This window comes from Thermothelomyces thermophilus, chromosome 3, assembly GCF_000226095.1.
Source record: "Thermothelomyces thermophilus ATCC 42464 chromosome 3, complete sequence".
NCBI classification, from domain to species: Eukaryota; Fungi; Ascomycota; class Sordariomycetes; order Sordariales; family Chaetomiaceae; genus Thermothelomyces; species Thermothelomyces thermophilus.
In genome coordinates this window covers 2,214,193-2,236,305 of record NC_016474.1, presented here as the reverse complement: position 1 = coordinate 2,236,305, position 22,113 = coordinate 2,214,193, and the positions used below count along the sequence as shown (strand labels likewise).

The following is a 22,113-nucleotide window of genomic DNA, read 5'->3' as shown; positions in this document are numbered from 1 at the left end:
GCTTGGTCGTTTGGTTCGTAAGTTCTATACGATTAGGTAGACTTTGTCTCCCCTCTCTAGGCAAGGTCCCTCGAGCCTATATTTGTTATAGTAGTTCTTTATTCTGGTCTTGACAAACTCGAGTTCCTTTTTAAGCTTTTTATATAGTATATACATTTGTTCTACTTTGACTACTGCTCTCGGCACTATAACCTCTAGTCCTTACCTAAGGTCTGCTTTATATCCGTAGTTTACGAAGAATGGTATAACTTTAGTCGTTTCCGTTAGCATCGTGTTATAAGCGAGTTATACTATTGGCAATAGCATGACCTAGTTATCTTACTAGTAGTTAACGTAAGAACGGAGATACTACTTGATAACTTGGTTTAGTCGCTCCATTTGTCCGTCGGTCTATAGGTAGTATGCCGTTGACAGCTTGCTATTGACGCCTAATCGTTGCATTAACGCTTGCCAGAACTTCGATACGAACTTGGTATCTCTGTTGGTGATCTATTCTTGCGGCCAAGTATGCACTGATGCAACTTGCCGATAGATTACGTCTGCCAACTATTCTGCTATCTAGGACTCCTTATAGGGAAAGAAGTATACCCACTTAGTCAGGCGATCTACTATAGTAAGAATACTATTATAGGTTACTCCTATAGCTATGTCCTTAGATTCTAGTAGCTTTATAATAAAGTCTATTATAACTAAACTCTATAGTTTGTCAGCTATTAGTAGTGGCTAAAGTAGCCTATATAGCTTATGTCGTGCCGTTTTGCTTCGATTGCAGATGTCGTAGTTCTATATAACTTCCTTAACTCGTACCATTAACTATAGAAAGTTATAGTGTTTCTTAACTTGTGTAATAGTCTTCGTAACTCCTTTATATCCTCCGAGTTTCGACTTGTAGAGTTCTCGAATTATCCGTAGCTATTGATCTTTGTCGTGGATATACGCTTTGCCTTGGTATTAGAGTTTTCTATCTCTTTCTTCCACTCCATTAGGTACTAGTAGTCCGGGTGCTACTTGATACTATGTCTTGTTAATCCTTTCTTCTCGAAAGATTATATAGTATTCTAGGAACGAGTCAAGTAGATTATCTTCTACAGGTGTCTACGTTTCGTAATATAGTATTCTGTCTATTCGTTCCTTAAATAACAGTAGTATTATTTCCGTTTGTCCTTCTATATAGTCCGTTTATCAGCTTAAGATATCTGCTTATACGTTCTCTTTGCCCTTCTTGTAGCAGATCTCAAAGTTAAATTCTATAAGGAATTCTGCCTATCGTATTTATTGTCTATTAAGCTCCTTTGTCATTATAAAGTATCGCAAATTCTTGTAATCTATATATACTTATACCGGTTCAATCGTACTACTAAGGTATAGTTGCTATTCCTTAAAAGCTTCGACAATCGTAAGTAGTTCCTTGTTATAGATTAGATAATTAAGACGTAGTCTATCGAGCTTCTTTGAAAAGAAGGCTATAGGATATAGCTTTCCTTGTCCGTCTAGTTATCCTAATTGTCCTCCGATAGCGTAGTCTGAAGTGTCCGTTTCTACCTCGAATGGCTTCTTAGGGTCTAGTAGTACTAGTACTAGATCTTTAGTAATGGCGTTATAGATCTATATAAATGCTTGCTCGTGTCACTCTTCCTATTGGAATTTAGCGTTCTTCCTGGTAAGTTCGTATAAAGGTCGTATGATCGCTCCAAAGTTCCTAATGAACATCCGGTAGAAGTTTGTAAATCCGATGAAGCTTTGTACTTCTATGACTAACGTTGGTCGTGGCCAATTCTCGATAGCTTTAACCTTTGAAGGTTTTATCCGGATTTGTCCTAGGGATATCTCGTATCCTAGAAACACCGTTTTCCTAACATGGAATTCGCTCTTTTCCTTGTTAACTAATAGCTTGTATATATGTAGTGTGTCTAGCATTGCTTTTATGTACTTCTGGTGTTTATTAATCGTTTTAGAGAAGATAAGTATGTCGTCAAGATAATATACCGTAAATTTGTCGAGAAAGGGTCGGATAGCTTGATTAATCAGGGCTTAGAACGTTGCTAGCGCGTTTGTAAGTCCGAATGGCATAACAAGGTACTTATAGTAGCTATAGGGTGTCCTAAAGGCCGTTTTCTACTTATTACCTTCTTTAATCCGTATATAGTTATAGGCTGATGGCAAGTCAAGATATGTAAAATATTAGGCTCTTACTAACTAATCTCGGAGCCGTGAGATTAGCGGTAATAGGTATCGGTTTTTTATGGTCTATTTGTTAAGTTACTAATAGTCGACATATAACTATAGCTTTCTATCTTTCTTAGGTATAAATAGGATTAGGTAGTCCATTAGCGATGTCAACAGGTAGATATATCCTCTTTAAAGGTTCTCCTCTAAATATTACTTAAGTTCTTCGTTCTATATCTAGCTTGTATAGTAAATCTTAAAGAACTTTAGTCATACTCCTTCCTTAAGCTTGATCTTATAATCCTATAGGCCGTGTTCTAGTAGTCTTTCTAGATGTTTCGGTTCGAATGCTAGGTGTCCTTTGTATTCCTTCGGTACTTCCCTAGTCTTGTCTCGTCTCTCGGTTTTCTAGTAGTATATGAACTTGGTTCCGTCCATAGCGATGCTAGCGATTTCTCCTATCTTAACCTACTACTCCTATTACAGTGCTCCGCATTCGTTAACGGAGAGAATAGCTATCAGCGATTTAGCTCGTTCCTCCTATCGCGATATCGATATCGTTATGCTGCCTCTTCTAGAGTCTGTAGTAGTCTGCCTACTACTGTCTGTCTCTTGTAGTAGATCTATAGGATATGCCTTTCCTTAAGCATTGTCTACTTGTGATCTTTGTATGCTCCCTATCTTACTAGTCAAATATGACTCTATTTAGGGTTATAGGTAGCTACCATTCTTCTAGCTAATATCTAGGTTGTAATCTTTATACTATAGTAACCCTAATATTATATCTTTATCGTTACCTATGTCTACGATACTAAATACGACTACTATAGTCTTCCCTACCATAGTGATGTCGATCGGTTTAGTCTCCCTATATACCTATTACATCGGAAATAGCCCTTTGACTATGCCATGCTTCCGCTTCATTCTCTAGGGTATCTATAGCTGATTTACAAGTGTCGGCGAAATCAGATTTATCTCTGCTCTACTATCTACTAGTACGAGCATTTCGTGCTGTTTCTACTATACTGTTATCTATAATTACTTATCTTGCTACTATCGTCTAAAGATTATGGCGATTTCCTATATTTCTGCCGGGAGGTCTCGATATAGTAGTCTCTTGCGCTAGTCCTTCCTATACTGTGCTACTACTCGCTACTACGCGGGCGTTAATGGTTTCTAGGCCTCTTAAAGGGCCCTAACCCGTTTCCTAGGTCAGTACTAACCTCTTTAGTTGTTCGGCTAATAGCAGCTTCATTAATCGTGCTCATTTCTATAAGCCATTAAGTGCTTACGGCTTCCTACTATTAGGTCTGTTCTGCTTTCCGTTATACGTACTATAGCTTCGTCTAAAGCTCCCGAATTTGCGATTTCTTTTCATCCGTGTGATAGAGGTAATCGTTACTCTAGCACGAGTCCTACGTGTCTTATCCTATTCTGTAGTACCTAGGCTAGGCTTGTTTTAAAACTATTGTAATGCTTTCTAGATCGCAGGCTTTGATCTTCTAGAGTAATTTGGCCGCTCTGTTTCCTACATTATAGACCTATTTCACAGGGTATAAGCTTCTGTCCTCATTTCCTTGTCGGGTCGGCTAGTGATTGTTTTCGAATTTGTTACGGAAGTGGTATCGGCATTTGTATACTATACACTAGAACTAGGGCACTTATATATATGCCTTGTATCGAGGGTATAGTCGTATAGTGTTGCCTAGGAGGTATTGGAATTCTTTTCCGAATCCTTCCTATTATACGTAGACTGTAGATACTCTAGTGCTGATATAAGAGTATTTCTTCTAGTAGCTTTCCTATATACGCTCGTCTTTTCTACGGTTTGCTTATATAAACTAGTATTCTAGGTTCTATATATCGTTACTAAGTTATTAGCTATCAAGATACTTAGCATAGCTATCAGGCCTATCGTATATCGTAGGCTGTTCTCCTTTAATGGTTTCTATAATATATCGGAGTTCCCTTATTTCGTTCCTTATTCTATTGCTCTAGTAGGCAAGTCAAATCAAACGTCCATCCTATTTGTATAGTTCCATGTTAAGCCAAAAAACTTCGTTACAATACTATTCGATTTGTTCCTAGAGGAATAGAACATTAGGTCTAGGTCTTTCGATTCCTTAGGTGTCGGTTGTCTACGATCTATCCTGCCTCTATATAACTATAAAACCCCACTGCCTTAAGACTAGGAGAATCGAAACTAGTGGTATATATTCTCCTGCCATATCCCATTCGGCAAGACCTATCTCTAGGTCTATAGTGACTAGTTTAGAGTACAGTGCTTGTTTGTCTTTACTGTCGCCGTTATGTCCGAGACTGTCTGTGTTACTGCCCTTGTCTTCGTAGCTTATGGCTGTTACTTCGATAACGTCCTTAGTAGTTTTGTCGATAGTCGTAATTTCCTTTCTAGGGGTTAGTTTCCATTCTTTCTTTAGGCTCTGGTATTCTTATTTATAGTGTCCTTTCTTTCTGTAGTTATAGTAGGTAACATTAGACTTGTCTTTAGTCGTCTTCTTCCGGTCCTGCTTCTATGCTGTATCTATATCTATAGCTCTGGGATATGTCCTGTATAAGGTACTAACGTATACTCGCTTTTTCTTGTCGTTAGCCTTAACTATGGTTCTGTTCATTTGACCTCGTTTCTACTACTCCTGTATATAGAGTTAATCATTGATTCTAATAGCCTGTATAATATATTTATCTAGGGTCTTAGGCTAATTATACTTATATAGCTCGTCCTTAACCTTTTCCTTTAAGCCATTATAGAATAATTATATTAACGCCTTATCGTTAAGCTAAGACTTAAGCATGTCCTATCTAAACTATATAGTATAGGAGGCTACCGACTTAGTCTATCAGAGATTAGTAAGTTTTTCTTGTATATGAATCTTTTCGTCCTTATCGCCAAAAACCTTCTAAAGCTCTTCTTCGAAACGGTCATAAGATCAGAAGACTACCTATATAAACACGTCTTGGTCGTCTTCGTCTTCCTTAGTGAGATAGTCGTTCTATATAGGCTCAAACCATCTAAGTGCCTTGCCCTCTAGTCTTATAGCTATATAGAGGACTTTGGCTTTATTATCTGGAAACTTATCGTCATTAAGCCAGAAGTAGGATCAGAGGTTTGTTAGGAATCCTATAAGATCCTCCTTAGTTCTTCCGTATTTACTAGGTGGTTCGATCTTAATACAGCTTGCTTTAGCGGTCTCGAGCGCCTTAATTTTGGCGTAAGCCTCGTTAACCAACTTCTACAAGTACTTTTTACAGTTCTTAAGTTCCTTAATTCGAGCTTAAGTAGCCTTGTCTCTCTAGTCTAACTCCTAGATCCGCTGTTAGAATTGACTAAGCTAAGTAAGCAGCTATTCGGCCGTGATGTTAGTAGCCATGTCAATGTCGAGGTCGAAGTTACCTCTATTCTGAACTATAATAGAACAAAGGGAGTGGTAATAACGTGTAATAAACCTAACTTAGACTTCTTCTAAAAGGGTCTAGACGGAGGTAGGTAAAGCGGGACAAGCGTACAGGTCGTCTAAGGGATTTGGTAAAGCCAAAGGGTTTATAACAACACTTAGAGTTGTCTCTTATAATAATTAGCAATGCTTGGTATAAGTACTGTGATTGTAATTGTTACCACTGGTGAACTCTTAGAGTCTACTATAACGAGTAACTATCTATATATATATATAATCCTAGTGATCATTCCTGATTATGGTGATTGTGAGTGATCGTATGGTGGTGATCACCCTGATCACTGGTGAGCGTAGTGATCACTATGCTTCCTATGCTGTAATTAGTCCTTTCGTTCCTTTGACTTGATTGGCCCATTTGTACCAGTGGCTTAGGCGGCATCTGCATGTATATTTCTGTGACAGGACTTGATGACCCTAGTACTAGTAAAGGGGTCGAACTCTATGCCTATAAGGGTGTTTTCTACCTCTTTAAGGCTATCGAAGATGATATAGGCATTGTTAAATCTGGCTTGTAATTCGGCCTCTTTATTGTCATTAGGGTCCCTCTTACTTCTATAGACAAACCTACTAGTAGGTGCCCTACGCTAAGTATACCTAGTTAGTGTAATAGGCTAAGGTATAGGCTTAGGCAGGTAGAGTGTTAGATCTGGCTATAGCAAGGCCTAGAATATTAGAGCAGTAGTAATAATGGCCGTAGTTTTAGTAATAACTAATATACCTTTATTATTATAGTGCTTAGTGCCTTATTATATGGTTATAGGTAGGCTAATAGGCTTATATAAGTATATAGTTATATCCTAGGTAGTAGCGTCGGTAGAGCCAGAGTCCTAGTAGTCCTACTTTAATTAAGCTATATCTAATTCGTAGGATAGGCGGTTAGTAGGCTTAAGCGTTAGAACTACCTAGTATATAGTTAGGGGCGTTAGCGGCCTCTTTTTATTTACTATATCCTATACCTTAGTAATAGCGAACTTAATTAACGATAATAGGGTTAGCCTATTATCCTAGTCTATTAGCTTATTAGGGCTATTAGTAGCTAGTTCTTTGTATTTATGTACCTTATATAGGTCAATTAGTACCTATCTAGTTATACCAACACGTTAGCTATACATGACTATATAGCTGCCTTCCGTTTCGTATACTATATTACTATTAATAGTACAAGGCTAGAATCCTCTCTATAGGTTTAAGGTCTTATAGTGCCTAGTAAAGAATAACGCTAGTATAATATAGTAGATCTTAGCCTTAGTAGCCTTATATAGGTTAACTATAACTATAGTGCTAGCGATAATGCTAAAGAGTATAGCCTTTATCTTACTATTAACTCTAATAAGGGCAAATCTAGCCTCTAAGCAAGGGATCTTAATAGCATTATCCTTATCTATACTATAGAAGGTCTTATAGTTAGCTATAGTTATCTACTCTCCCTAGGACTAGTAGCTGTTAACAAAGTAGTATATTATTATAAGCGTAAGCTGACCTACGCCTATAGCCAGGCCACGGCGGCCAGAGGGCCTATACCTAGGCACTAATAGGTATAACCCTACTATAATAGGCACGATCAGGGCACAGCCAGGAAAAGGGGATAACCGATCCGTAATATAAGATATATCTATTAGCCTATAGATCCGAAAGGGAGGTTTTCCTCCCTAAGAATCAGTTTTACAACTACGATTCGAGAGAGATACAGATAAGGTAGCCCACCGGCCCTAGAGCAATTAACTCCTTCTACCCCCTTACAATTAGTATAAACCTGCTTAGAAAGGCCTTTATAATAGTACTACCTCCCTTAGTAACTAGCCTAGTAGTAGGCTACCTTAATAGTTTTCTAATCCTTCTTACCCTTTGTTAATCGAGATAGTACTATCATTTAGTCGCTTAACGCCTATAGGATTAGAAGAACCCTCGAGCTAAAGCGAGACTCTTTTAGCTTAGTATTAGCCGTAAACCTATTCCGAACCCCCTCTTTATATCTTAATACCTTCCGATCTAGAGCTCTTAGTATAAGGCCCTAACTATAAAGAACTTGTCTAGAATCTAGAAGGCCGGGTCAAGGAGCTAGAAAGGCTATAGTAATTATAAGACTAGGAAAAGTTCTTACTAGAGAAGCTAGGATTATTAGACTATATAAAGGCCTTAAAATGACCTTAATTACCTATTGAATCCTCTAATTCTAATGATTTAGGATACTATTCTAAGGCTATTAAGGTTACTAATCTAATTTAATTTACTAATATAATAACCTACTAGTAGTAGTAAGAGTAGCTCTAAGATTTATAATATACTTTTTAGGGAGACCTTAAATGGTTTAAAATATTATAGAACTATATTCTATTTATACTTGATTATATAGATAAATAACCTTAGAACTACTAGTATAGCCATTATTAGAATATATTACCTAAAGAATATAATTAGCTAGAAGGTAACTAGACTTTATTTAAAGAGTAGATAAATGTCTATATAATTAACCTTATAGACTAGGTATCTTAAGTAGCTAAGGCCTTAAATTTGGCTTACTAGTAAAACAGCTAATCTTTATAGGATCTTTACTATTACCTTAAATCCCTTAAAGCTTAATTTCCCTACTAGGATAAGAAAAGCCAAGTTCTAAGCTTCTATACTAAGCTATCGCCTTTCCTTATTTAATATATTAACTATTACTATACCTACTATCTAAAGACACGAGAAGGAATAGTATAGTTAGCGTTATAGATCTAGTATAGCTTCTAGTGACTAAATCGTAGTTAAATTACCCCCTTTTCGCTACTAACTTAGGATTAACTATAATATATACCTAATATATTACATTTCTATATATCATTATCTTATTATTAAACCGGACCTATAATAAAGCTACTATTAGCCTTATAAGGTGCCTCTAACCTTATATTAACCCCTACTTCTAAGATATAGAGTAGTAGCTTTTATTTCTGATATAAGAAGGAAGGATATTTCATAAGAAATTACCTAGAAATAGTATAAAGTACCTCTTACTAATAGGGCTAATACCCTAGTCACTAGGGCTTAGGCCGTTTTTACTAGGGAAACGGGAGTCGCTTATAGTAGACCTTAATATTATAGGAATAGCTATAAGGGATAACTTAAAGAGAGAATATATATATATAGCTATTATAATAAATATATATAAAAGCGTTTTGATAATAGCAAACCTAGATTCTTATATAGAAATAAATATTATGGACTTTAACCTTATTTAAAAATACTAACTAAAGCGACTTACTTATATTTTACCTATAATTTAATAGTTTAATAAAATAATTATAGCGTTCTATAAGGTATATTAAGTACTAATTATATTAACTAATAAGTATAGAACTATACGTTAATATAATTACTTCTATATTACTATTAGCTATAATATTGAAACCTTGCTAGTCTTATTAGGAATGCCTATACTTAGTAATCTTACTATCTTATTATTTCTAATAGAGAATCGCTAGTAGTTTCTACTAGAAACCGAGATAACCTGACTTTAATACCTTAAAAGAATAGAAAAGAACTACTAAAGGGGAGCCTAAGTCTTTACATTAACTACTATTTTAGATATTCCTATAGACCTATTCCTAGATAAAGAAGAACCGAAACCCTTAGGAAACCTAAAGGAAATTCCCCCTAAGCTACGAGATTTTACTAATATGATAGATATATTAAACTTAAGTATCCTTCCTTTATTTAAAATAACTAACTATAAAATCGATTTATAACTAGGAACAGCGCCTCTAGTTAGACTAATTTACCCCCTATCCTGGTATAAACTTAGTATATTATAGGAATACTTAGATAAAAACCTTGCTAAGGGGAGGATTTAACCTTCCGAGAGTTCGGTAGCTAGTCTAGTCCTATTTATACCTAAAAAGGATAAAAGCCTTTGTCTTTATATTAATTATTAAGGGCTTAATAAGATTATCTAGAAGAATTATTATCTATTATCCCTTATTTCGGAGATTCTTGACTATACTTCTAGTACTTAATTTTTTACTAAGCTTAATATTAAGGATACTCTTTACTAGATTTAAGTATAAGAAGAGGATAAATAGAAAATCGCCTTTTAAACTTATTATAGATCATTTAAGTATTTAGTTATACTATTTAGCCTGATAAATATATTAGCTACTTTCTAAAATTATATCTATTAAGCATTAGATAAACTACTTGATAAATTTTATATAGTTTATTTAGATAGTATCTTAATTTTTTTACCTAATTATGAAATATATATAAAATATATCTAAAAGGTCTCAAACGACTATAGAATATATAGCTATATTATAAACCTAGTAAATATTTATTTCATAAGGACTAAGTTAACTTCCTTAGATTTATAGTAAATCGGTAAAGAATTACGATAAACTTAGTATAAATCGAAACGGTAGAGAAATAGCCGGAACCTTAGACTTATTATAATATTTAGGTGTTTCTTAGATTTGTTAATTTTTATTAGAAATTTATTCGTAATTTTTCATAGATCGCCTATCCCCTAATAAGTTTACTAAAGGGGCTAGAAAAAGGGAGAAAACCAGGAAGAGTCTAGTTTAACCTTAAAGAATAAAGAGCATTTTAAGAAATTAAAAACTACTTTAAATTAGCGCTAGTTCTCTAGTATTTCGATCCTAAAAAGCCGATAACTATTGAAATAGACGCTTCTACGTTTACGATAAGGGCTATCTTATTATAGTAAGTAGAGGACTCTTAAAAACATCCTATTACATTTTAGTCGGCTAAGTTCTTAGGACTAGCCTACTATTATAGCACCTCTAATAAGGAAATGATAGTAATTATAGAAGGCTTTAAGTATTAGCGATACTATTTGATGGAAATCCTTACGAAATTATAGTCTATTTAGACTATAATAATTTATAAGGATTTATAAAATAGACTTAACTTAATAGTCACTAAGCTAGATAGTATATATATCCATTAGGCTTTGATTTTATTATTAAGTACTAACTAGGGAAGTAAAATCCTATAGATAGCCCTTTAAAAAGATTAGATTATAAGGAAGATAATCTATTTAGTAACTAAGAATAGTTACCTATAATCCGAAATAAGATAGCAAACTATAAGAAGATATAAGAAGTATAGAGAGTTTTATAATCTTTTCATTGCTAGATTAGAATCTAGTTATTAAAAGTCAATCTAAAAGGATTATACGATATAGAGCAAACCTACCTTAAAAGGAAGCCAATTATATTATAAAGATAGGCTAAAGAGGTAGTAAGACTAGAATTAGCTTTTACTATCTAGCTATTATAAATACTTAGAGATTATATTTTAGAGCTCCAAAGATTAGACCCTTTAACTTAAAAAGTAAGGCAAGGCCTAGAAAAGGGTATAATAAAGGGCTAGTAAAGTACTAGCGAAGCCGAACTATAGTCCTTAGGATATAGCGGTAAGCTACTCTATAAGAGAGCGCTTTACGTTCCTATAGAAGAAACTATAAGGTAAGAAATCCTCTAGTTATATTATAATAATGCTAAAGCTAGGTACTTTAGCCTTAAAAGAACTAGTAAACTTATTTAAAGAAAGTTTAACTAATAAGGCCTAGTAAGAGATATTAGGTATTAGTACTAAACCTACTACGTTTACTAAACAAATAAGCTAAGAGAGTATTAAGGTTATAATAGCTTAGAATCCCTACCGATCCCTAACTAACCCTAGTGAGAGATTAGTATAGATATAATTATAGGTTTTCCTATAATAAATTTCTAAGTAGAAGAGAAGAATATAGTACTTATAGTTATGGACTAATATACCAAGATAAATCGGTTCTTTACTATTAATTCAGATATTATAAGTTAGTAGCTTACTAAGCTAGTTTATGAGGAAATTAAACTTAAATATAATATACTAAAGGGCTATATAAGTAATTATAGCTCTATATTTACTTTATAATTCTAGGTAGATCTTTTCTATCTAAACTACATTAATAAGAGGCTTTCTATAGCATTTCACCCTTAAACTAATGACTAAACTAAATAGAGTAACTAAATACTTATATAATACCTTTACTATTTTACTATAGCAAACCCTATAATTTAGGTATAAAATCTCCTAAAAGCAGAGTTTATATATAATAATACTATTAATATAACTACCGGACTACCCCCTTTTCGAGCATTAATAGGCTATAACCCTATAATTTCATTATAAATCAGGGGTAATTCGCTAAAGGGGAGGTACTACCCTAATATAGTAGAACAAATCGAAAAATTATAAGTATTATAAAAATAACTAGAAAGGTATTAGAAGGAAGCTATCTAAAATTATAAAATTCATTATAACTAAAAGTATTAGGAAAGAGTATTTAGGAGGGGCGACTTTATCCTACTCTTAACCTAGAATCTTAAGTTAAAGATACCTAAAAAATTAACCTCTAAATTTATTGGTCTTTTTTAAGTACTTAACCTAGTCGGTTTACTAGTATATTAGCTAGCATTACCTATATGGTATACCTAGTTATATAATATCTTCCCTATTTCCCTACTTAAACTATAGTACCTATATAGTCAAAATAAGGTAAAACAAATGCCAATGCTAGAGCTTAAGGATAATAAAGAATAGGAGGTTAAGGAAGTTTTAGTAGAGTAAGCTAACAACAGGACTTAGTAGTTCCTAGTAAAATAGAAAGGATAGCCCTCTAAATTTAACTAGTAGATGGACAAAGAAGACATCGCCAATATATAAGGTGAAGTATATAAGTTTAGGAAGCGTACTATAACTATAGAGCGCTAACGACACGGTATAGAAGAGTATGAGAAGAGGCTAGGAAGAGGGCGCCTGTGAAAAACGCCCGGATACGTATCCTAAGGAAAAGTACGTAGGGTAGGGCGGCGTATTACTATAGTAATATGCCCTAAGACGGCGATCGAAACACTATAGAAAAGGCCTAGAGAAGGGCGCCCTAGGAAGGGCCCTAAGCTATATTGTAAAGAGCTATATTTTGAATCGACATTATATTAAAACTATAGTAAAGAAGGCCTTACTAGAGATACTAAAATTAGTAAAAAAAAAACATTTGTATTATAGGTATTATAAACTAGTAGAGCAAATCTATAATACCGATTTAGGGCTAAAGGAGTATCTATTCCATATAATTAAAAAAAATGAAAATAAGATAAAATTTTACTACCCTAAAAACCCTATTAAAAGCTACTATAAGAGATAAATTCTAAGTCTGTTACGTATTTGCCTAAGAATTAGGCCGCCTTGCCTTTACTATCTAGGGCCCCTATTATAAGCGTATCTAGTTTAGTAGTAAACTTATACTTAGCTATTTACTAAGTAATATAACCCTTATTAACGGGCTCTAGACAAGGTAGTAATAAATGCCGCTAGATTATAAGATTATATAGTACCCATATTATATTAGTAAATAATCGGCTAGACCGAAATATGACAAAATGTACTATACTAGTGTTAAACTTAGGCTATAGGTTAGTAGCCGTAATTACCTACTTATGATCGGTTATAAACTTGCTATATATAAGCTATTACTTCTATAAACGTATTAGTATCTATACCAAATTATAAGCGAAAATGAATAGGTACCTATAGAAGTAATCTTCTTCTTATTATTATTAATAAAGCCTATATTAGACCGGTAGTACTTCTTAACTACCTTGAAAGTAATAGCTATATCGTTTATAAGCGTAATAATATAATAGCAATAGCGCTTACTAAGTGTAAGCAAATCCTTAGAGTCGGCTATATCTAGCTTTAAGGCCAAAACAACCTTATAGGCAGACTAAATCATAATTATAAGGTTAACTATATTACCGGTTATAATACTAGTAGCCTAAATAATCATTAATACCTAAGGAATCGCTATTAAAATATATACTTACTAGGACGTAGCTCGTCTAATGGCCCTAATAGCACTAAAAACACTTAAACAAGCTAGTAGTAAGATATATATACTAAATGTCGAAGGGGACCTCGTCATTCGCCTTGATTTCTTTAATAACGCTATATAAGCACTATATATATAGTAGTAAGTTAGCTATACTAAGCTATTAAATCTCTATAATATCGCTATAGATGTAAAAATGAAGATTTGGAAATTAAAAAATTGAATTATAGGCGGCCAAAGAGCGAACGATATAAGGATAATAAGGTTAAAGATTAAAAGAGAATCGAAAGCAAAGGGCGGCCCTCTAAGAAAGTTAAATATTATTTCTATCGCTATAGTAGAGACCTTCCTAATACCACGGTAACTATTAGATATATTTATAATAAAGCAAATCTTTAGATGAAAACATTCGAATAGTGATTATAATAATGGCGATATATATACAAAAACAAAGGTACTTAGTACCTACCTATTCTATATATAATTATAAACAAAGCTATGATAACAAAGCGCCGAAATAATAGCAATCTACTACCCCTAAATAGACACCTAGGATAAAGCTATTCCGATAGAGCCTATAGACCTATAGATAGGCCTGCTAAGAGGGAGAGTAAGTTATTACAAATGCAAGCCGACCTACGCCTACGGCTGGGCTATAGCGGCCAGAGGGCCTATACCTAGGCACTAATAGGTATAACCTTACTATAACAGGTATGATTAGGGCATGGCTAGGAGAAGGGGATGACTAATCCGTAGTATAAGGTGTATCTATTAGCCTACGGATCCGAAAGGGAGGTTTTCCTCCCTAAGGATTAGTTTTATAACTACGATTCGAGAGAGATACGGATAGGGCAGCCTGCCGGCCCTAGAGCAATTGACTCCTTCTGCCTCCCTACGATTAGTACGAACCTGCTTAGAAAGGCCTTTATAATGGTGCTACCTCCCTTAGTAATTAGCCTAGTGGCAGGCCGCCCTGATATATATAGTTAGGAGGCAAATTATATTATACTTGCTGATACTAGTATAGACTATATTAATAATATTGCCTAGAACTTAGGCTATAGCACCCATATTACTATCGTAATACCATTTGATGATAGCGTTATCCGGTAATTATAGGTATAGAGGGCTAAAAGTGTTATATATGCTAGTTTAATCGTTAGTAACGGCTAGAGGAGGTATATACTATAGGTTATTCTAGGGCATGGTAAGGTCTTTGCCTTTGGAATCGAAGTGTAAGGTCGTATCCTTATAGCGTACTTGGACTAGGCTACCTATTGCTAGGTCATTCCGAACTTCTTCCTTGTTACCTATAGTAATAGCAAAGCTTGTACCGCTCTCGAGGAAGGTATCTATACGGTTAAGGACCTCCTAGATAACTCTATTATCCGGGCTATTATTCTCGCTTATAGGGCCCGAATATACGCCCTATATAGGTGTCGGTATAGGCTATACCTAGCTAGCTACCCTAGTGCCTATAGCCAATAGTGCCCTTTGCTAATCAATAGGTATAAATGTAATGGTGGCTATATTAGTTAACTCTACTACTACCGATTACGGTATAGGCATATCTTGCTAGCTAGCTTTAGGCTTATTTCCTTAGGCCGGGCTTATAGCCATAGGGCCTTTAGCGCCTTTAGTAGCCTATTTATCGCTTTTCCTAGCCCTGCTTCTTGACTTAGCTATTATAGCTATTGTTAGGTAGTTCTAGGTTAACAAAACTTAGCCAAAATCGCTAAAACTTAGTAGTTTCTTATATACGTGATGGAACGAGCAAAAGAAAGCAGGAAAATAAACTTTAAAGCCTTCTTTTAATGGAAATGGCGATATGTAGGCTATAGGAGATGGCTATATAGTAGGGGTTAATAGAAAAGGCTAGGTTAAAGGGTCTAGTGGTTGGAAAAGAAGGTGGTTATTAAAGAAGTTATAGAAGAAGTAGAAGAGGTTTAAAGAGGTAGGAAATAGTAGGAAAACTAGGGTTCTTATAATTTAGGGCAGGGCTTTAAAAATAGGATGAAAAGTGCCTGAATAAGAGGGGTGTTTAGCCCTATTAACTAGAATAGGTAGGCTATTTAGCCCTATTAATTGAATAAGTAGCTATTTAATAGGTTAGCCAAGCCAGGTATATAGTTCAAAGTAGTAGTTAAAGCCCTATCTATAATAAGTGGTAGAATTAAAGCGAATATAGTAGGTAAAGGATAGGTTTAAAGGGAGTAGTAATAGGCTTTCTAATGTTAAACTAGATTCTAGAATATCCTATTAAATGTATATACCCCTAGGCGCTATTTAGCCTCTTCCTAGCTAGAAATGACGCTTTAGGCTTAGGCCAAAGTCTTCTACTTTGGTGGCCGGCCTCGTTTTCTTCTAGGTAGCGGTTGAATCTGACGGCGATTCTCGTATTCCTAGATTAGTTCGCTAGTAATAGCTTTAAGTTCGCTTTTTGGAAGCTATTAGTCGTCCTTTGTGTCAAATCTAAGCTAACGGATAAGGTATTCTACCTTCGGGCGCTTCTTTCTATATGCCTGATAGTCGACGATCTTCTTAATCTTCTAGTATTCCTTGCTATTAACTAGAATTGGCTATAGTAGAAGAGCGGTCCTTCTAAATAGGTTAGGACCTTGTTTAACGTGGTAGAACTAGGCAACGGATACGACTAGGTAGACTTTCCAGGATTTAGGAAAATCTAACTTGTATACTAGTTTTCCTACCTTCTATTTGATTTTAAATGGTCCTACCCTTCAGGCTAACTACTTCCTATTAGGTTTGCTAGGTAGGTAGTAGCCTTTATATAGGTATAACCAAATAGTATCTCTAACCTCAAATTTAATAGGTATATATCTCTAGTTATACTATAACTTGGCTAACGCTATAGCTTAGTCAATCATTTCACTAGCTTCGGCCTAGTATTACTTATATAGGATTTCCAAAGCTTCCTATTTACCGGATTTAGTAGTCTTTTTACTAAGGATATTTAGGACTAAGTATGGCTTAAACCTGTATACTAGCTCATTCGGTGACCTTCTAATGCTAGTAACTAGTATATTATTAAGGTAATGTTACAAGGCAGGGAGGATCTCGACCTATAAGCGGTCAGAATTGGCTGTAAAGTTCATTCTAAGCGTAATTTCTACTATTTGGTTCGTCTGTTCGGACTAGCCGTCGGTCTACGGGTAGTAAGCTATAGAAAATAATAACTTAGTTCCTAGCAGTAAGAATATTTCCTTCTACAGGTCGGAGGTAAACTTAGGGTTATAATCGCTAATAATCTAGACAGGTATACCCTAGTTAGTAAATATCTAGGTCTTTAGAAGAACGGTTACCTATTCCTTAGCCGTATATATCCGGCGGCCTGCTATAAGTAGCTTCTTCTTGCTAAACTTATATATTATAATATAGAGTATATCTACTAGTATATAGCCTTCGAGTTACCAGAGGGTCCTAACGGTCGGTACCGGTGGTAAGTCGGTAATAAAGTCTATAGCTACTATATAATATAGTGTCGGCTAGGTCCGAATTAGCTAGAGTTCCCCTAGTAGTAGGTTCCGGTTAGTCAAGTTTGCCTAATATACCTTATAGCGCCATACGAACTTTGAGACTTTCTAAGCCTTCTTACGGAAATAAATAGCTATAAGCTTATTTATTATCTTATTTTTACCGAAATAGTATATATCATTATAAATGATCTAAAGGATTAGGTTAATATAGCTTTCCAATAGGCAGAGTCTCCTAGTGCCATTAGAGTCGATATAGAAAAGTAGCCCGTTCGTTAATTCGAATGGTCCTATAGGTAGTTTTAGCTATTTATATTTCCTGACCCCATTCTGATCATTTCTAACCAAGTCCTTCTTGCTTTCACAGAGTATATAATAGATAGGTCTATACTTACGGTCCTTAGGATAGCTAGTAATGATCCTAGCCCTAAACTCATCACTAAGCACTAGTTCTATAATAATCGTATCTACTATAAGGATATCTTTGTCCTAGTGCTTACTCTAGATATCTCTAAGTTCGTTAGCTAGACTATCCTTAACCTTTGGATCTTCCTATTTCTATATAGGTAGTCTTAATAGTACGTTAGGTATAACATTTAAGGTTCCTAGGATATAGAAGATGTTAAGGTTAAATCTAGATAGGTAATTAGTAGCGTTAGCTAGCTTAAGGTTGGCCTTAGCTAGATCTATTATAATTAGGGATGTATACTTTATAATCCCTTTTATAGGGGTATAATTAGTAAGGACATTAACCAGATGCCTATTTAATTAGACTATCTTCCTAAGCTTTCTAATTACCCAGACAAGTATAGTAATCTCTGCCTTAGTAGATCTATAGCGTTTTTCTATATTAGTAGTTACTTGTAATATAAACGGGATAGGCTATACCTTACTTATAGGAATATCTTTACTAGGAATTTTCTCTCCATCTTAGTTACCTTTAAATTAGAAGGTAATAACGCTATAGCCATTATAGTAGGTATCTAACTTTAGGAATAGTAGCTTTTTTAGGTAGTAGTAATAGAGAAACTCCTAGTTATATAAGTGCTCCTATAGTAGTTAGAAAGATTCGAGTTCCTCCTTGGTCAGGGTGAATTTGACGGTAGATATAACCGCTTTCTAGGTATGTTTGGCTTTCCTAGGGTTCAATTTTCCTTCCTTCCAGGCAGCTGCTATTAGTGCCGTCTTCTAGGCCTAGAGTGGCTATACCTTAGCGTCAAACTATAGGATGCCTTTCCTAAGCTATCTGGCTATCCTAAGGTAGTGCTCTAGGCTATTAAGAGTGTCTGGAAACTTTAGCTTCTTAAAGGTAGTAATATGGTCGTCGGTTTTAGCGATGCCCTTATTATTTACCATATACCTAAGGAGTCTTATAGCTAGGTAACCTGTAAAGGATTTAGCTACACTAATATAGATACAGGCCTTATTAAGAATTTTATAAACGGTACGTAGGTGTTCGAGATGTTCTTCCTTTATTTTACTAAAGATAATAATATTATCGATATATACCTTGACGAAATGGTAGTGTTTAAAGAAAAGTCTATCTATATAGCGTTACGTAAATATAGGTACGTTTTTAAAACCTATAAGCACTACGTTAGATTTTTCTGGACCGTAGTAGTTTATAACTACTATATAGTCACTATATTCCTTAGTAACTAGCAACTAGTAGAAGAATCCTAAGGTATCTAGGGCCGTAAAGAACTTATTACTAACTATAGCGGCTATAATGTTATCCTAGTTAGGCAAAGGGTAAACATCTAGAACCGTAATTACGTTTAATGGTCATAGGTTGACTATACTTCGGCTCTTCTTAACCTCTACTCCTAGCTTTTTAGTAACCTTTCTCTATATAATGAATGCTAGGTACGTAATAGGGGTTAGTTTATCCATGAAAGTGAATCTACCAGATGCCTAGAGCTAGTTATAATGCTTATATAAAGCCTTACGGTCTTTAAGCCCCATTAGGTATAGTCTAACTATATAGACTTACTTTTGCCAACCGTCAATTAGGTTAATCTATATCTTCTAGCTTTCTAGCATTAGTATAATCCCCCTATTATAGTAAAGATTATACCTGTCTAGAAGTTCCTTTACCTTAAGTACGAACTTGGGATTTACGTTAGTAATGCTAATGCTATCCTTGCTTTTAATGGCCAGGATGTCGTTAGGTTTCTTAATACCGTAGGATAGGGTATAAAAGTTAACCCCATTCGGTAGTAGGAGTTCTTAGTTACTATTGGTACCTTCTTAGTAATATATATACTAGGCCTCCTCTAGCTTTTCCTTTAGCTCCTACTTAGTAATTCTATCCTAGACCTTAGACTATATATTTTCTATATTGCTTATATTGACTTAGGCGGTAGTATCCTTCCTATAGTATTTTAAGAGGTGGCTAATCTTGTCTCCTTTCCGGATAACTATAGGGATATCGGTATTATTTCTAACGATAGCTACCTAAGGTGTACGCCGATTAACTATAGCATCCTAGACTCTATCTTGGCTAGTGGTAAAGTAGAAGCACTTGTCCTCTAAGGTAGTATTAGGTAGTAGGATAAAGTAAGTCTTGACTATCTAGGTAAAATATATAAGAACGATAGTATACCAGATAGTAGTAACCTTCTAAGAGATAGGCTTAAGGTTCTTCTTTATAACGTCCTTACAAACCTTTATATTTACTAGTGATCTAAAGGTATAGATACCCTTGACGAAGTTAATCTTGACTTTATAAGCCGTTATAAAGTTAGTGCCTAGGAGTATCTTTAGAGCAAGTTTATTAATGACATCGGCTGTAACGTAGACGTGTCTGTTAATAGGCGTATTCCTAACCTCCCCTAGGATATAGAAGTTAAATTTGACCTATTTGCTAATCCTAGTCTTTAAATTAACTCCCTTAAAGGTATAGGGTTTGCCCTTAATCTATTAGGAATTCTTTACCTATTAGGCAATCTATACCTGGTTAACTAGGTTAGTTAAACTGTCTATATCGAAATAGATGTCTATAATCTAGTCTCCTAGGTTGGCTCGAACTAAAATATATAGGTAAGACATTTTCCTTGGCCGGTAGAAGGGTATTTCTATATTTAGGTTAGCTTCTACCACTCGGCCGGGCTCAAAGGAGAGAAGTACGGTTTCCTGCTATTATGGTTCCTTGGTCAATTCTGCTGATATAGCTATTCCTTCTACGAAGTTCCGCTCTACCTAAGGAAGGTCCTCCTTCGGCAATTTAGGTAGGCGTAGTTTCTTTCTGTAATCCTAATATAGGTAGCAGTATAGCGCTCCTCGGCTTACGAATAACTATCTATAGAGCCTATAGATATTACTATCTTCCTAGATATAGTCTCCTTTAATAGTATTAAGGAAGTACGCCTCTCCGTTACTACTATCTTTGTTAGTCTCGGATTTATAGTTACTAATTGGGAAATAGCTAGTAGCTTTAAGCTCTTTATATTTAGCTTCGGCTTTCTTATCCTTACTAGATACTACTATAGTGTTATAATAATAGTAGGTACTATCTTTGTTAATACGCTTCTAGCTATAGTAATAGAATCATCGGAAGTAAGGATTCTACTTACTATATCTGCCCTTCTCCTAGGCTCTAGTGCCCTAGAGATAGTTGCCCCTGCCTTAGTTATTATAGTCTTTTAGGCAAGGCTCCTAGTTATAGCTTTAGTATTACTCTTCTTATAGAAGATACCTACGTTTCTATTCCTCTCTCCACCTATAGTAATTAGACTAGTACCATTGGCCTTAATTACCCTATCTTAGCTCGGTATATAACTAGTTAGCTTAATCTTTAAAAGCACTATTACTATTACTACCGCTACCGCTTAGTCCGTTAGGGGTATCCTTAACATTAAATATAGTAGCTTTCTATACCCTTCTTTTAGCTTTAAGCTCTTTAGAGAGTGTCTCCTATTTTTCAATGACCTAAAGGAGGTATTAGTTAAATATATCCGTTTCCTATAGCTTAGGATAGAGCTTATAAAGTATTAAGGTTATTACTAGACTAGGGTTAGAAGTTCTTAATATAACTAGAGAGGTACAGGGTATAGTTTTGTTTTTCCGGTTCTATAGAGCTTATTATATATAATAGGCATAAATAGGGGTTACCTATCTAGGGGCACTAGATAGATAGATAAGGACAATAGATGACTTTTAACACTCGTTTACTCTAATAGATTAAAGTGACAGAATGTAGTTTTTCTTTCTTTTATAAGTTAGGGATATCTTTTTCTATATAAGTAGACTCTTCTACGTCTATCTAGAGGGACATTACTATTGCTATCTTTGCCTCTATTGTCGTTGCTGTCCAGATAGTCGGGCTTGCCTACTATAACCACGAATACTCGGATGCCCTAGACGATTTAAGCCGAAGCTCCTCCCCTATTTAACTAGACAGAGGTTTAGTTCTAGAGGTACTAAGTGGTACCCTAGAGGGTTAGCACTAGCTTATGTTTTTAGGGGCTTAATCGGGGAAGAGCTTAGCTCTAAGTCTAAACTAGACTACTAGACTTCGAGTATAGTAGGATAGTAACGTTTGTAATAGAGGAACGAAGGCATATATATAGAGGTATGTATAGTAAAACTGTTAGGAAAGCGAGAAGGGCAAATGTAGGTGCTAAGAGATCGGTATATCTAGCGGTAGGCTAGGGAACTACTCTTGCCCTAATGTAATAATACTACTAGTAGAGATGGTAGGAATTGCGGGATGATAAGTTTAAAGGAGTTTGACGTCTATCTAGAGGGATAGAAACTCTAAAATGTAGATCTATAATACTAGAACTGTTTAAGATTTAGAAACGAGATTTTAGAGTTATATAGATACTAGAGGAAAGCTTTATAGCTATTCTAGCCCTAGTTACCTTGGTACTAGCGCTTACTAGTGAGAGTATATCTACCTATATATTACTACTCTTTAGTAGTCTAGTGTAGATTTGTCTTATTGTTTTAGGAATTCTGACTTTAGGGGTTAGAATACTATTATTATAGGGTATTCCCTATCTAAAGGTTTAGGAATAGCTTTATTAGGTATACTTTAAAGGAGTAAAAGCGGTAGACTAAGTTTATATTCGATCTTACTAATTATAGGAAGACTTAAAAGAGAAGA

At 34.9% G+C, this 22,113-nt stretch overlaps 1 protein-coding gene across 1 annotated transcript; it reads right to left on the bottom strand.

The window, feature by feature from the left end:
* Positions 1–18,245: 18,245 nt before the first annotated feature.
* Positions 18,246–18,521, bottom strand: MYCTH_2062716 (uncharacterized protein; the record flags this gene model as incomplete). The annotated part of the gene is made up of 1 exon (XM_003662968.1): positions 18,246–18,521. A coding segment is annotated over one exon (276 nt), but the record flags the coding sequence as incomplete, so codon positions are not given.
* Between the last annotated feature and the right edge of the window lie 3,592 nt (positions 18,522–22,113).